At 38.5% G+C, this 15,715-nt stretch overlaps 1 protein-coding gene across 3 annotated transcripts in view; it reads right to left on the reverse strand.

Annotated features, from left to right (window-relative positions):
• Window positions 1-15,715, reverse strand: part of RB195_000608 (uncharacterized protein) — a gene marked incomplete at both ends in the record, with an annotated part of 28,638 nt that overhangs the window by 4,612 nt on the left and 8,311 nt on the right. Inside the window, 23 exons of one of the 3 annotated variants that reach the window (XM_064197039.1) lie at window positions 323-455; window positions 517-606; window positions 663-811; window positions 1,168-1,272; window positions 1,736-1,842; window positions 1,910-2,102; window positions 2,415-2,530; window positions 2,638-2,700; window positions 2,853-3,026; window positions 3,133-3,226; window positions 4,076-4,139; window positions 4,466-4,563; window positions 4,640-4,764; window positions 5,432-5,517; window positions 6,160-6,226; window positions 8,351-8,399; window positions 10,255-10,356; window positions 12,781-12,916; window positions 12,993-13,087; window positions 13,149-13,287; window positions 13,461-13,549; window positions 14,542-14,709; window positions 15,309-15,408. In XM_064197039.1, the coding sequence (XP_064052917.1) occupies window positions 323-455; window positions 517-606; window positions 663-811; window positions 1,168-1,272; window positions 1,736-1,842; window positions 1,910-2,102; window positions 2,415-2,530; window positions 2,638-2,700; window positions 2,853-3,026; window positions 3,133-3,226; window positions 4,076-4,139; window positions 4,466-4,563; window positions 4,640-4,764; window positions 5,432-5,517; window positions 6,160-6,226; window positions 8,351-8,399; window positions 10,255-10,356; window positions 12,781-12,916; window positions 12,993-13,087; window positions 13,149-13,287; window positions 13,461-13,549; window positions 14,542-14,709; window positions 15,309-15,408 (2,542 nt within the window). Of the gene's footprint in view, window positions 1-289; window positions 456-516; window positions 607-662; window positions 812-1,167; window positions 1,273-1,735; window positions 1,843-1,909; window positions 2,103-2,414; window positions 2,531-2,637; window positions 2,701-2,852; window positions 3,027-3,132; window positions 3,227-4,075; window positions 4,140-4,465; window positions 4,564-4,639; window positions 4,765-5,431; window positions 5,518-6,159; window positions 6,227-8,164; window positions 8,262-8,350; window positions 8,400-10,227; window positions 10,357-12,780; window positions 12,917-12,992; window positions 13,088-13,148; window positions 13,288-13,460; window positions 13,550-14,541; window positions 14,710-15,308; window positions 15,409-15,715 lie in introns of those variants that run through there. The other 2 variants (XM_064197037.1, XM_064197038.1) reach the window with 2 other exon arrangements.

Raw genomic sequence — 15,715 nt, forward strand, 5'->3', positions numbered from 1 at the left:
ACCATTTAAACTTATTGCCATAACTTTCGTCGACGTTTTGAGTTCATTTTTGTCATGCGCGTATTTCGAGAAAAATTCATGCATTCTGATATATGGAACTATTTGTTCTTATCTATTTTTAATTATGATAGAAAAAAAGACACCACTGAAATAAAGAAACGGAACATTCTGTGAAATAGTAACGAAAATGATGTTTCTTGAAGAAAAGATGAATCTACGCCTTTTGTTAAGGCAAGCAAGTAGCACCACCAGTAGATTTTCTCCGTAAAATTCAGAAACAAAAGTACGTTTAGATGAAAAACTGAGCAGAGAAATTGACAACACCCAGCACGATTATGATGATGTGAATAACTCGTTTTGTACTCGTCAATTTGCCTTCAGAATGCAGTTTTTTCATGTAGATAATAGAAGGCAGAGCGAACACATAAATCAAACCAGCAAGAGAACCAACGTATCTGCAAAATAAAGACAACTGAAGTTAACGAAACAATTAAAACATGAACACTTAGAACTTACCGAAGGATGCTACCGACTCTGGGATAAAACATGGCAACGCTCACAGCTATGCACACTATTCCACAATTCAATAAAAAAACAGGTCCAAGGCTAAAAGTAGGCGAAAAGGTTACTAATGTATGAGAATTAAAAATAAGAACAAGTACCCAGGCCATATTTTTCCTAAGAAGGCGTAGCAGAGTTGTGATCGAATAAGGTACATTAACAGTGGTAGGACTGTTATCATTTGAAAAAGTAAGAACATCCTAGCAGTACTGCTCAGAATGTCTCCGGCGCCGAAATTATTCAGAAAATTCTGAAAAATCAGCCATTAATGAAGTTCGCTCTGCTTCAAGGAATAAAAATCATGTCACAATCTCTTCACGCTAGAATTTCTCTTCGACATATACCGGAAATTAATTCATAATGTTTTCGAAATGTCCGCCCTGTCTGCAGCCATAGCGTGCTGGAGTCTATATTCGAAAGTACTGATGGGGCATTTCGTCATCAATGACTGCAACTTGATTTTTCTATGGCACTCTACAATTTGTTTAACGATGGTAGGGCCCTATTGTAGACCTTGCCCTGACAGAACCGTTATGGTGACCGCAGAAAAGTAATAATCTGCTGTAAAAACAAAAAAGAAAATGTATTAGCAACAATAAATCTCACATCACTGATGCAACTCCTCTGCACTGGAAATCCTGCATAGAATGCGAATCCTATGAAGATGTAGCAGAATGCTGCTAACGAGTAACCAATAGAAAGATCACGTACCTGCAAGAGTTTTTATGTTTCTAAGAGATGCAATAAACTTATCTGTAGAGCCCATCTTCAAGAAAAACTTAAACTTTTAAGAACTTCAAAAAGAAAGGAACCAGAAGAATAACTTGCAGGCAGATGAGAACAGTTTTCTAGACGAATTCAACAGATTATAGTTGGCGCCCTTATTTCTGGAAATAAATAACAGTATCAATCGGGGCCCTAAGATCTAAGTATGCTAGAGTTACTAAGAGAAAAAAGTAAGATGGAGAGTCCAGAAATAAGGGCGCCACTGAGTGCCACCCTCCCCCTTCCCCCTACTCGAAATTACATTTCCCCATTTTGCTCCATATCGCAACGGAATAACGAAAAACAGCAATCCAAAATTAGCAAGAAAGAAAAAAATAAAAACAGCTACCTTTCCATCGCTTTATGGTTGCGGTCTACATTGAATTTTTGGAAATGCTCCAACACTCACGTTATTTTCAGGGTTTTTCTGATTCCGAAGAATTGTAATAACAGCATTATGAATAAAGTAGGACAACGTCATGGTACCGGTTAAAGCGGGAAACCTCCAACTGAATGCTGAAAATTATAAAAATATGATGAACTACAGAAAAAAAGAACTTAACATACGACTGCAATATCTTACGTTTGGCGTAATGAATAGAACTGAAATCACTAAGATTCATGTTGAAACCACACTCGACCAGTTTTGAACCAGTGAATATCAACAAATAAAATACAGATAACGTTCCTAGTACGTTGAACTTTGTGAAGAATGTGGGCGATTTGAAGTTCATCAGTGGAAATGTTATAAATGCGAGGTACACAGGAACGGTGCGCTGAAATACGTTAAAACAGTACTTTTTTGATAAATCAGAAGAACACTCGATGAAAAGGCTTCAAAGTTGTTCCAAAGTTAATAGCCGCATCAACTTTATAAGCCTACTTGCTTCTCTAATTTACGAATCCAACCGACTAAAACACTCAACAGTAAGCTGTGAATGTGGTGAGACTGACTGACACTTGAAACCAGTTGAGTAATATTATTAAAAATTAAAAGTGAAGGCTCAAATGAGCTCATTGACACAACCATAACTAATCTTATACATTAGGATGGTCAGTAAACAAATATAACCGATTACTAGACTTACTTGCAACTGCCACAATTGGTCAAAATCCCATGATGACGGGAACCAACTACCGGTCAAAGGTGAACTCATTTCTTCTTTTACTATCGGAGGAAAGGACTCGTCTAAGGGACAATACACTGAAGTATGAAAATTTGATTCAAAGAATAAGCGAAATAGGATGTGCCATAAAAATTCCAAGTGTATCGGTTCTTCATTAAAAAAAAAACAACTAAAATAGTCGCACCGTCGCATGTGAAGGTCTTGTTCTCCATAATTGGAATTGTTGAACTATTCGGCTGGAGGGCCTCTGAAAGAAATCTGAGTAACACTACAATATGTAGGAAAGAATTTGCACTGGTTTTTATATCAATATGATTTGGAGGCGATAAAGTACAGAAATAAAAAATCTTATAAAATATTTTCTCTTCGTACTCACGAAAGAAACAAGAACCAAATTACCGTAAACGACGGTTCCAGTGTAGAAGAGAAAGTTTGACATGAGAACCCAATAAACCATAATACCACCAAGGAGCACAATTACAGAAAATCCTACTGCAAGACATTCCCCGCCTCTTCCGAGAAAATGGCGGCAGACGTCCGAAAACTCCATTAAAAATGGGTCCATTCCAGCTGCTGCAAAACAGATAAAAACAAATAAGAAAGTGTATTTTAATCTACATCTCCTATAGATGAGCTCAATAATAATTGCGTTGCACAAAAAGAGATTGAATAAACGTACATAAGCCTTTAGGACTGTCCAAGACTCGGAACGCGGTATAAAAGCATAGCAACGCCAATGACAGCATCAGAAAAATCCCCCAAACAAAACCAGCCTGAAAGCAGATAACCATATAATTTTTAGCACTATAAGCCAATTTAAAGGCATCACTCCACGAATCTGAGGTGGTACGGATTTCAGGTGGAGTATTCGTATACGGGATGGGAGACTATGGAGAGAAGGGTGATTCCGTCCATTTCTTCCTAATTCCCGTGAAAAAGGGCTCGGAAGATAGGGCTTCAGGCGTTTTGGCGCACTATTTTCTACAGGAAATTCGACTGGAGCGCGCCAGCCTTGTGCGGCGCCGCATCTTCCGGGTTGTTTTTTTACGGCAATTGGGAAGAAATGAACGGAATCACCCCCTCTCCATAGTCTCCCATCCTGTATACGACTACTCCACCTAAAATCTGTACCACCTCAGATTCGTGGGGTGATGCCTTTAAGTTGAAGAACAAATCGTAAGTTCAAGATCTCATCTAGTGCAAGTTGTCTCTAATGCTCTCACATTAGTATTTTTAACGCAACAATGAGTAGTGCTCAGTAAAAAGGATAATTCAAATCAGCGTACTACGAATCTGCGCTCGCGCAGGAGTGATTCGGGGTATGCTGTCTCCTAGCGAGAAGAAAAAGAAAGCAAAGAAAAAGGAAATTAGTCCCAAGAAAAATAAATAGCAATGGAAGTAAGATTTTTGAAAAGAAATGAGGTGCAATCTATAGATAAGAAAACAGTACTTGGAAAATATCCGGACTATCGAACTTCATGGTTTGTTCTTTTGAAAAAACTAAGCGGACGTGAAGCAAATAATGGTGATTATGAACCATTATTTGCTTCACGGTAGGTACAAAGCAAATAATGGTAATTATGAATGGATTTCATCCGTAACACTGGCGATAAACAACTAACCTGTTGCAGCGCCCATGGCATCGCTAGCAACGACGTTCCCATCATTGTGTTCCATAAAGAGAAACTGAAGAAAAGAAATTAAAAAAAAAACGAATTCAAAGCTTGTTTTCGAACCAAATACTTCACTGCCTTGTTTTAGATATGGATTAAAAATAGCTATCAGAAAACTAAGGTCCTATAAAGCAATGATGACTTCCTTCATTACGTTTATTATCAGCTAGCGTTGAAAAAAGTGGAAGTGGAGTAACATGGTATCATGGCATTCTCATACAGGGGAGTGAAGGTGAGAAAAAACTGACTGTGATTCATTTTCCAAAACGGCAGTTCCATCCACATTCATTACCAATAAACCAATAACTAAACAAAACTAATAATTAAAAAAAAACGTACATAGTGACCAAGCTGTTTTGTTTTCCACTGCTATCCTTCAAATCGTCAAATGGTAGAATCGAGAAAAACTCAGATGAAATAACATGGTCAGGCATTCTCTGAAAAAGCAACTCATAACACATAATCACCGAAAAGAAAAATGGAAATATAAAGAACTTTAAAAAAAAAACTTACAAGCTGCTGTCCTCCTGGATCAAGTCGGCTGTACAAACGGTAACGAAGTGCCATGTTGTGGTCTCTATACTCGTCCTCAGAATGCAGTGACACCATGCTGCCTTCTCGCGAAAGGCCTAAGCCTCCTAAAGTACATTGTGGATTTAGTAGTGTTCTCATTAGTACCTGTTTATATATGTTGAAATACACATAGAGAGGAGATAGTAAAATTCAAAATATCCTCTCAATATATCAATCAAGTTGCTGATGATGGCTCGTGACTAAGTTTACAGTTGTTGGTTTGTAAATATAGCTTGCAGAAGAACAAAAAGAACATGATTGGGAAGAGGATAATCTTTGTGTAAATGATCAGTTTCTATTACTGATGAATACAACGCCTCACAGATAGAAAATGATAAGAATAGTTTTTGTAATGAGATTTCGGCGGAGCAAAAAGAAATCCTGCAGTCCTCCAGGTTCGAATAAAAGCTGCTTAGATCGCAATGAAATATCACATATATGTACGTATTTCACTTCAAGAAAGAATCGTTGTGGCATCCCGAAGTCATATAGTTTCACGAAGTATAGTGGACCCAGAGAACGGGGGAGTTTCGTAAGCGGCTACGTAAGCGGCGAGGTGGAGCGTAGCGGTTAGGATCGAGTGTGGACGCTTGCTAGCGATGGTAATACGTCGATTACAGCCGTCGTCTCCACCTCGAGCGCAGCCCCATACTTAACGGCGGCAAGCTTCATGTCCTTTTGATCCTACTATACGTTTACTGTCGAACTCTAAAGAAGATAATAAATACAAACCAGTAAACAGGTAAGGCTGACGTCGTCGACCGCGTGTAGATGATGAGCCCGGTAGAGAAGGTGGACTGGAAACTAGTGGCTCATCACTGAAAAATCTATCCGTCACTAATTTTAATTCTTGATTAAACTCACATGTTTTTCTTAAAAATAATTTTTGCTGTCAATCTTTAGCATTTGTTCAGAAGCCCGATTCAGCGGCAAGAAATAAAAATATCCCTCCCTTTTTTCACTAGTAATTCTGGGTTGCTTTTTTTCGCTATTCCACTTCCATTTCACTCAGTGACGCACTTATTTCTGGAAGCTCTATCTTCCTTTTTCATCTTATAACTTTAACTTACATTTTATAGATCCTCTACGACTAATCCTTAGCTTTTAGGGCCCCAATGACTTAGTTATTTACTTCCAGAAATAAAGACGCCAAGGAGTGACCTACCACCTACATATTACCCAACTTCTAACACAACCACAACTGAATGAATCGCCCTATCCTTGTAAAATCTCGATTCCTTTAGAACAAAGACGAGCAATCACAGTATTATAAAATACCTATAATATTATAATATTATAAAATAATTTGTATGTTCCCACAAAACATTAGCCGGTGAAAAAATATTCTGCAATGTTAAACAATGTTAAAAGAGGAAAAAGGCAGAAATAAACTAAAATTAACTGCTGGAAAGTCGAGCATTCCATCTAAAAAAAAAGTGATTTAGAACATAGAAACTCACTCGTCATCGCCGATAACGTCATACGATGACATGAATCGAAATCGAACCCGAGCAGCGGTTAACGCGTCTGAAAATGCAATCAGTAAGAGATGATCATAGAAGCAAAAAGTAAAAAAAAGAACTAGAAGTAAAGAAAAATACAAGCTTTCAATAAATTTTCAATAAATGACGTTGTAAGAAGAAAAATTCGCCGTTGGTATTAGCCTGCACATCGATCTCTCAAGATAAGTGATAGTGTACTGATAACATTACGGACCAGCACAAGAAATCGCCATTTTTAAGCAAAGTGATAATCACCTATATATTGGGTTTACACATCCACCAAACATGCGACATTTCAAAGTAACAACACGCCAAACTACTATAGTACTATACTATATTATAAATGGTTAGTTGAAACATAACACTGACTTCCAAATCTATAAGAATTCGATTGAGGGAAATGTACTTGGGGTTGGAGGCACGCAACCACGCTCTTATTTCTAGAAGATCTATCTTCTTTTTTTCTCCTAGTAGCTTCACCCTACATGTAATAGATCCTCTAATGCTAATGTATAGGTTTTAAGGCGCCGAATAACTTAGTTATTCACTTCTAGGAATAAGAGCACGGTTGAAAGCCACCACCTCAACTACATTTTACCTTCGATCGATACACACGTCTTTTCGTTCTCTACAAAAACAGAGAATTCGTCCTTGGGTTGTACGCAGGAGAAGCAACATGGTAGAAAAATCAAGGCGACTGAGAGATTTCTAAAGTCAATCCTTCCGTGACTTCGAGGTAGGCTTATATTCAAATCACTGAATTTTACCACCGCCTCTTCTAAATATAAGGTCGATATATTTTGAAAATCATTCAGGACAAGAACGAAATCCCTTATCGACATTTATATAGTCGTGTCAAAACGACATGAAGCACGGTACTGTTGCGTAAGCGGTTGCGCTCGAAGCGGCGCGGTGAAGACAGCGGTTAGAATGGGAAGGGGTTCATCGCGAACTGCAGCGATGGGAGGTGCCCACTCGATCCGAACCGCTACGCTCCACCCCATCTCTTCGAGCGCAGCCGCTTATGCAAGTGCACTGAGCTTCATGTTGCTCTGATCTGACTATAGCTACGTATAACTTCGCACTATTACCATTTCGGATCCGTGTATACGAGTCTGATTGTTATCTGCTCAATAGCTATGTTTACAGTAAATGCAATCAGACATTTGAGTATACGCTCTGGGCACGTGCGAGATATATAACTTGCACGGTTATATGGTGGTTATCCAGATATTGCATAAGGGTGTTGGTGCTCAGTACAGTGTCAAAGATAGAGAGGGCGTGGAATCGTTGGTAACAACGCTCCGCTTCGTTACGTTGAACCACCGAACATTTTCGACTCGGGGGTACTCAGATCAGTCGGTGTCGATAGGCAGGCAGACGTCAACTCTCGCAGGCTACGAAACAGTGACGAATGGATGGATTCTGTGCGAGCTCTTGCTTTATATCGAGATTTGGGCAGAGCTGTCAAAAACGACACGCCTCGACGAAGGTGAAGGTGGCCGCGTAAATAATAATACCACCTCATGATTAAATCAAGTAAATCATATTCTAGTCAATTAATTGTTATGTACTATACAATATTTTCTATGTTGCAAGTAAAAATGCAAAGAACTTATGTAATTTATGAAGAAAAACCAAAAGACATAACTTATGAACAAAAATAAGTTAACTTGAAAGAGACACAATTCGGTGCCACACTGACCGGGTTCTAGGAGAAAACATTCAAAACGATTCAAAAACATTCGAACAGCAAACAGAAGTTTACCAACTAACTGAACGCACTCCAAACAAAATTAAGGATGTTAATCAATATTAAGGAAGCACATTCGAAAGTTAAGGTGGTTCCGTACAGTCATACTAGAGTAGTCAAGTCGAAAAGAGCTGAGTTGTGGTGCACTTGCGTAAGTGGTTGCGCTCGAGAGCGGTGGGACCCTTTCTGGCTGCAGTCGGACAGCAGTACCTACCATTAGTTCCTCTTCATCACTCCGAGCGCAACCACAACCGCTACTGTAGAAGTCAACTAGAGCATAGTACAAATGTTGTAGTTCAGTGTTCATTATCTTTGTAGCTGCAGAACTCATCCATAAGACAAGTGATGTCCTATGTTACACACGCATAAAATTATAACGTGGCAAATAACACTGACCCGCTGACGAAGAGATCACGAAGTGAACGGAATTCTCGAACAATTTTTGCTGAGGGTTCTTTCAGGTACTACATACAATGACACTACATGGCCGCTTCTCCTGAATAGCTACGACGATAATAAAACTTTGTCTCAGAAATAAACGAAAAGGGACTTTCCGTGAAGCTCCACGCACTTTTCTCCAGTATTTATATCAGAAATTCAGTCAGTTATTTAGTAGGTTGTTCAAATCCTGTCCCTTTTTGGTATAATTTTGAAGAATTACCCTCCGTAATCGTTGTACAAAAAAAAATCCTTTTTTTCCGCTAGTGCGATGGTCACTCCTGCTTCGAGGGCATCTCCCAGACAGTTTGTAGGAACGAGATTTCTGCCCCTTTGCTTTATGTAACTATGCAAGCTTAGCTTACTTCCTCACTACAAATTTTACAACGACTGCAGAATTTTACGATGACTCCGATTACAACAAACATTAATTGTATACAAGTACTCAAAGAAGGGACGAAAATTGAGGCGAAACTCTACAAACTGTCATCTTAGAGGTTGTTCCTATCTCGAAACACGATAATTTGTAAAGTTTCTTGCCATACTGTCCCCTCTGCCGACCATATGGCAAGGAGGTGGTGCACTTGTATTTAATGTTGCTTTTGTACTAGCCGGGGGAGGCCGGCAATTATTCTGTGCTCTTAACTCCATTGCTTCTTTTGATAAACATTACCACTGAACCACTGTTTCCTTTCTTGGGTATAAAATCGCAAAATATAGTGAGTTATCCAACTCATGCGCACAGAGGCAGGCAGCAAACCAAAGCATGGGACTAAAAACTGACTGAGAACTCTGTTAGGACTAATTCGTAATCTAATTCATGCACTTCTATATGAAAAAAAAGAAAAACTATAAAAAGCAAAATGGAAAGAGGTACATGGAGCATTTCGCACATTGTGGAGATCTCGCGCCTTCTTCAAGGACACAGCAACCCCTTACAACGCGTTTTACGCCTATTGTACTGTTGTACTCTCTTATGCCCAGGTAATTCCTAGAAGCTGATCGTGAAATACAACATTAGGAAACGATGACCAGTAGAACGTAGCAGCTGCCTGAAATTGTTCCCGCGGAGATATGGAAGTCTACAGGTACCGCTCTTCTCGACTGATGTATCTCTTCAAAAGCTTTCGCTTCTTCCATGGATCGATCATTTATGCAATGTGAATCAAACTGAGGAGTGAGGACAATCACGAATGTGTAGATCCTGCGTATAGATGAAAGATTCGAAGAAAATAACAGTCCACGAGTTGAATCCGAGCTGCACAAACCGTTGCGGTCAAATCGTTCTTGAGAGTTTGATTCACATTGGGTAACCGGTAAGCAAAGGTATGAAGATCCGGAAGTCCGATACTTTAAAACAAGTAGTTCCTTTTTCTTCTGAAGTTTGATAGACAACAGGGACTCAGCACGTAGACGTCCACAAATGCTCAAGCACCACCAGTGCGAGGTAAATCACCCAAGAAAGGAAAAAAGAAAAAAAACCTACGATCTAGTGACACATAGGCATTAGAGCGGAACGCACATACATAACGAAACAAATCCTGCGTATAGGACAAATTTACTAACAAATATATATTCAAAAACTGTATACCCGACATAACAAATGAGGAAAACCGAAAAAAAAAACAATTATCACATTTGATGACCCCTACTCGAAAACAAAATCAAGATTCCAGCAAGTTGGCTCACTCAAACGAATAGAAGTTAAGGAATAAAAGGACTCTACAGAACTGATAAATCCATACATAGAACAACAGTATTCCCAGAATTCAAAGAAAAACTAGCAAGGAATGAGACCAGATCATTGTCGTCTTCATAAAAATGGTCGACCACAATCAAATGTCCATATTGTCACTCATAACCATCAAGACCAATGAGCTCCAACCGTTGAAAGGATGTGATCCACGTCCCTGACCTGTTTTGTCATCGTAATTCTCCCATATGTAGCCGGTGCGATTAAACTCCTGGAAGATTATTGTAATATTCTGCCAAGAAATTTCATGCAATAGAGGAAATAATGTGCACTGCAGAGTCATTTGCTCGAAGAAGAAAAAAGGTCTCCAAAAAAACCTTAATGTTGGTCAATCTAATCACAAAAAAAACTTCAAGCTTCAGTAGGTGACAACTTGTTTAGATTCCCCTTGTAAGTTCAAAGCATTTCGAACTGAAAACTGCTGAAATCAGACTACGCTTCGAGAGAAGATGTCACTGTTTGTTAAAGTATCCTTGGAATTGAACGTACATTAAAGGAATAAAAACATCGTAGAATAGCAAAGACAGTTAGGAAGAGAATTTCAACGAAAACCTCCAACGATGGGTCCCTTCGCTCGAACCAGAACGAGTTCAAGGAACATGGAACGGCCCGAAATGTCCTTAAGAGACTTTGTGGGAGAACAAAAACAGCTATGAAGCTCGCAATGCTTGTTCATTCGAACGCTTCGTAACAGTTAATGGAATTTTGTTTCACGAGTATCTCATGAGATAGGGACGCCAAAACTAACGGTTCTTCTCAACTTGAAGAATAGTTGAAATACGACTATGCAGTTTCACCTTATAATGGAAAACTAACTTCTCTTAACAAATATCAAGCTTGATCACTCCAATATGTTTACATTCCTGGATAGCTAGCAGTTATCAAAAACTACTAAATGTTCCAGAACCAAGTTCTGGTATTATGCGAAGCGCCTCCAGGTTCGACTATTGTAAAATCTTTTGTCCTCAATGGTAACTAAATGAAAAAGCTGGATCGATGAATCACAAAAGCTTCCATTTCATCCCAAAAGAAGTGTGTTGTTCGTTTAGCGTGCTAATTATTTCAGTATTTAAATTTAGCATATCACGATACGATGTTGGGTTTGTATGGGACAATGTAGAGTTCGGTAGACAACGAGTATTAGCGCTCAATTCCTCTAATCCCCTTGACAAACGGCGTGGGAACAACCTCAGCTCCCATGAGGTACGTTAAATAGCATCACTCCTCTGCACCATCCGATCCTCTCAGCATCTTTTTTGACTCGATTAGATTCCTGAGGAGATTTCAATCATTTTCAACAGTTCGCTATTGGACGCGGTGCGTGCACAAAAGTGGAGCGTTTTCACGCGCCCCGCAGGAAAAAAGGCCTTTCATGCGCCGTTTTTCAGCAAGGCTGGAGGGAGATTAGGCGTGGCTATGCTCATACAGTCATCTACAACTCGAACTCTATATTATCTCACAGAGAAACGAACATAGTCATTTTCGTGAAATTCTGCCTTTGATACAGGGTAATTATGGATTAAGAAAATAAATCAAATATACCTTTGATCTCCCGAGCTATGAGGAAAGCAAAAACGGAGAAACACAAAGCGCTAAGGGCAGTGTTGGAAAAACTTTTCGAGGTTCGCGAGTAAGTGAGGTTGCTGGATAGGAGTACGTAATGATATGTGATATGTGGTCGCAATATCGCGGCCAAAACACGAAAATATCTTTAGAAGTCCAGGGATATTTAGAACATCAAGAGCGCTAAGACGCATCGGTCCACATACGTCTACCAAAAAAAAACTTCCGCGAAAAAACGCCTTCATAAAATCGGAATATGTATCATACTGCAGCAATAGAATAATTTGTTAAACTGTTAAAAACCTCCGTGAGAGTAATCGCGAAAATTTTTCTTTTGAAAGTGTAAGTCATTTTATTGACATCTTTTTGCAGCCATTTTGAGAACTTATGACTCTGAGTGCTCCTAATTCTTTAATTTTCTGGATTTGTAGGTGCAGTTGCACATCTTCATTGTGATACTTGTGAAATGTACGGGCTTCTATCTAACGCTGAACTGATTCCAGTCTCGAAAAATTCCCCAAGTGATCCTTTTAATAAGCGTCGACAAAACCAACAGACAGGACAAAACTAACAACCTTGGTTTATGCTTCAAGCGCCCCTATCAAAGTTTAGTATCCACCATGCTACGACTGAAGCAAAAGTAGGGACTCTTTTAAAGATTTTTAGCATATTACAACGTTGACCAGCCACCCAGTTTCATTTCATTTTGAGTAAATCACTAGTTCATGATACGTTTAGACGAGAGACACACCACGGTCCTTGAATGTAGGAAATTGTCCCTTGGAACTCATATAGAAAAACCAAACATAGAATCAAGTAAAGCCTTATCTATCGCATTAGTAACAATTGATTTTGGAGGAGCTGAAGGATAGAATTGGCGCTCACAGAAAAACTCTTAATTTCTATCCATGAATGCTATAAATCTTGTAGGGGTGTTTTTGTAAACTTTTACAATTTGTTCAAATTTAAATCTTGATATGACGCATGGTCTAAATTACTGTAATAAATTATTGTAAAGTACGAGTTGCAAAAAAAAAGACGTGTCAATAAGCGAAAAAATAACGCGACAAACCTTAGCCATGTTCGATACCAAATTCTCCTTCAGTGCACTAAATATATTTTGAGCTTTAAGTTGATAGGATCCAGAGAGGGAACCATAATGTTTCAGCGCAGATAGTACCATGTAATTGGCATTTACCCAGATATAGCTAGAAATGTGCAGAAAAAAATCATTAGGAAAGATAATAGCAGAGTAAATTCTTTCTTTCATTTTAAATTCCATACCCTCTCCAGTAAGGGGGATCATGCTCTGTATTTCTAGCCGCATAATACGGAGAAGTCCTTGATAATGAGCGAAGCCCGTATTTTGTCCACAAGAGCTAAAATCAGAAAAAATAATAAACAACACCAATTTTCTTTCGAACTGAAAATTTTCAGAACCTCAGGATCAGCTAGTTTGTCCAGTATATGACCCAGCTGCTCAGATTCGTGTGGAATTAAGCGAAGCATTAATGGGAAAAGGCTGTTGTAACCAAACACATCTTCTACGAAACCCAAACGAGGTTTGTTGACAACGGATCTAAACAACTCTTTTAGGTTTTGCATGTTATCCTTTACAACTTCAAGCAAAAACTCAAGAAGTAGCCCCGGAAATAAGTAGCCTCAAGAAGCATCCTTACACGACCACGATCAAAATATGAATCAATATGAAATGGGGATCTAGCATATTGAAAAAAAAACTGCACAGTTTACCTCTCGACCACGTATTGGCCTGGTGCTCCTTTCACTGGCTTCTTCACGAGCTTCACCTTGTCACTGTGCAGGCCATAGTCGAAAAAACCCTTATAAAGGTTTTGTTTTTGTTTCGTAACGAAATGAATATGATATGGATAGGTGAAAAGTAGATAAGTTACATCTTGAAGAGCAATGCTCAGTTTTACTCTTTTAAGAAGAAGCTGATGAGATTGTTATGAAATGTGATTATCTGTTATGTGCTGAAAGATCTTAAACAGTTTTTTAATGCTGCACTGAAACGTTGTGGTAAATGATAATTAAATAATAATGGTTCCTGTAACTTTTGTCTTGTCTTCTTGTCAACGGAAACTTAAAATCAAATTGCTTTCTTCATATTGAAATAAGGCGGATTTTTAAATCTCAAAATGTTTCATTAGCGTTTTGATTACATTCGGTGTAGGATAATCTTTTATGCGGATGTCATCTCGTTAAAAGCATTTCCTAGTGGTGTTCTGAGAGTGTCCGCTTAATGCGTAGCTTGGCTCGCAAATTAACGTCTACAGTCATGAACTATCAATCAGCAAAATGATGAGCATGCTTTCGATGAAGTAAATAAAATGGACAGCCCTTAAACGTTCTGAAATGAAAATGCTAATAAGGAGACGACCCAGACGGAATTTCAACGTATCGATTCAAATTTCCTTGAAGACAATGTTGTCATAAAAAGAAGTAACCCTTTCCAATTTCCCATTAAATTTTTAAAATAGTAATGTTGTAGCGAAATATGAGAACTAAAATGAAAATAAAAAGATGAATGAACTTCAAACAGATAGCAGACTAATTTTGAGAACACTTCCTTTGTATTTCGAATATCACAATAAATTTTGCTGAAAGATCTTTGCGGAGAGCTACAGCTGACGTAGCCGAAACAGTGTATTTGACCTCATGTGTTTCGGAAGTACACCAAAAATAGGGCAGTGCGCTTTTCTTTGGAGTAGTCTGGGCATTGTTGTTCGAGATGTTACAAATCTGGCCCAAAATTCACCATTTTTTCCATACGATATACTCCACAATAAATGAAGTAACTTCAAAGAATCACTTTTTTGTTCTCACTCCAATGTAACTGCACAAGATCATCAAAGTTTGCCAGAGCAGATGCCTCTTCAGTGTACTTGCTTTTGCTTTTATCATCCCCATAAAGATGTGCCAATCGATCCATCACACGACTACCGAGAGCCATCCAACAACGAAGATCGAGATGATATTCCTGGAACGAATAATCATCGACAAATAGTTTAAAAAAGAATACTTTTAACCACTATATTTAGAATCAACAAAATCTGATTCACGTAGTGTTAACCACATAAATTTATTCTAAGTGATCTAAAACTGCATTTTGAGGAGTGGACGAGCGGGAAGCGAGGGATTTTTTAAAAGCCGATCAGGAATTTAACACTCTATTCGCAAGGTGAGTTTTTTTTTCTGAATAGTTTCACAGCACAACTAAAAAACAGTACTTTCACAAACTACTGTTAATAGGCAAAATAAATGTCATCATTAAAACTGGAAACGCAAACAACCTAGGCGAGCATTGAGCAAATCGGAGAGCCATCGCACCTACAGCAAAGAAGCGCAGCAGCCAAATATCAACTCTAACGGATGTATTAATTGTTAAAAGGTGTGAAAACAATCTTACGCGAAGGATTCTATGAGTGGTTCCACATACTACTTTCTACCGCCAAATTTTATATAGATTCATGACCGATATTTATTCTAAAGATTGTATTTTATTCTAAACAACACTAAATATTGCGAACAGAATAAAAGATATTTATTCTGTTCGCAATATTTAGTGTTCGCACTTACCTCCTTCGAAGGATGACTAGCTCTAGGATAGTCGTCAAGTCCTGATGCTAATGTCTTTGGATTAAGCTCCTGTACCGTTGTCGCATTTCGGCCACGCCACCTGAAAATCCAATACATCTTCAATGCTTATTTTCGCTTTATAAACACGAGAACCTAAAAATGTTGTTGTGTGTAGAAGATAAGAAATCGATAACGAATTTCCGATAAAAAAAAGCCGCTACGTTATCAGTCTTTGAATTAAATCGTCATAAAATCGAGAAACAAGAATCATACGGAAATTAAGACAACGTGGGTCAAGTGTCTGGCGTTAATGAATTTGTTTGGGATCCTCATTAACGCTCGGAATTCTCAATTCACTTCAATTCAGAATCGCCTGAGGTTTACGAATGCGTAACTGGTCTGTACAA

The sequence above is a fragment of the Necator americanus genome, chromosome IV, assembly GCF_031761385.1.
Source record: "Necator americanus strain Aroian chromosome IV, whole genome shotgun sequence".
NCBI lineage: Eukaryota > Metazoa > Nematoda > Chromadorea > Rhabditida > Ancylostomatidae > Necator > Necator americanus.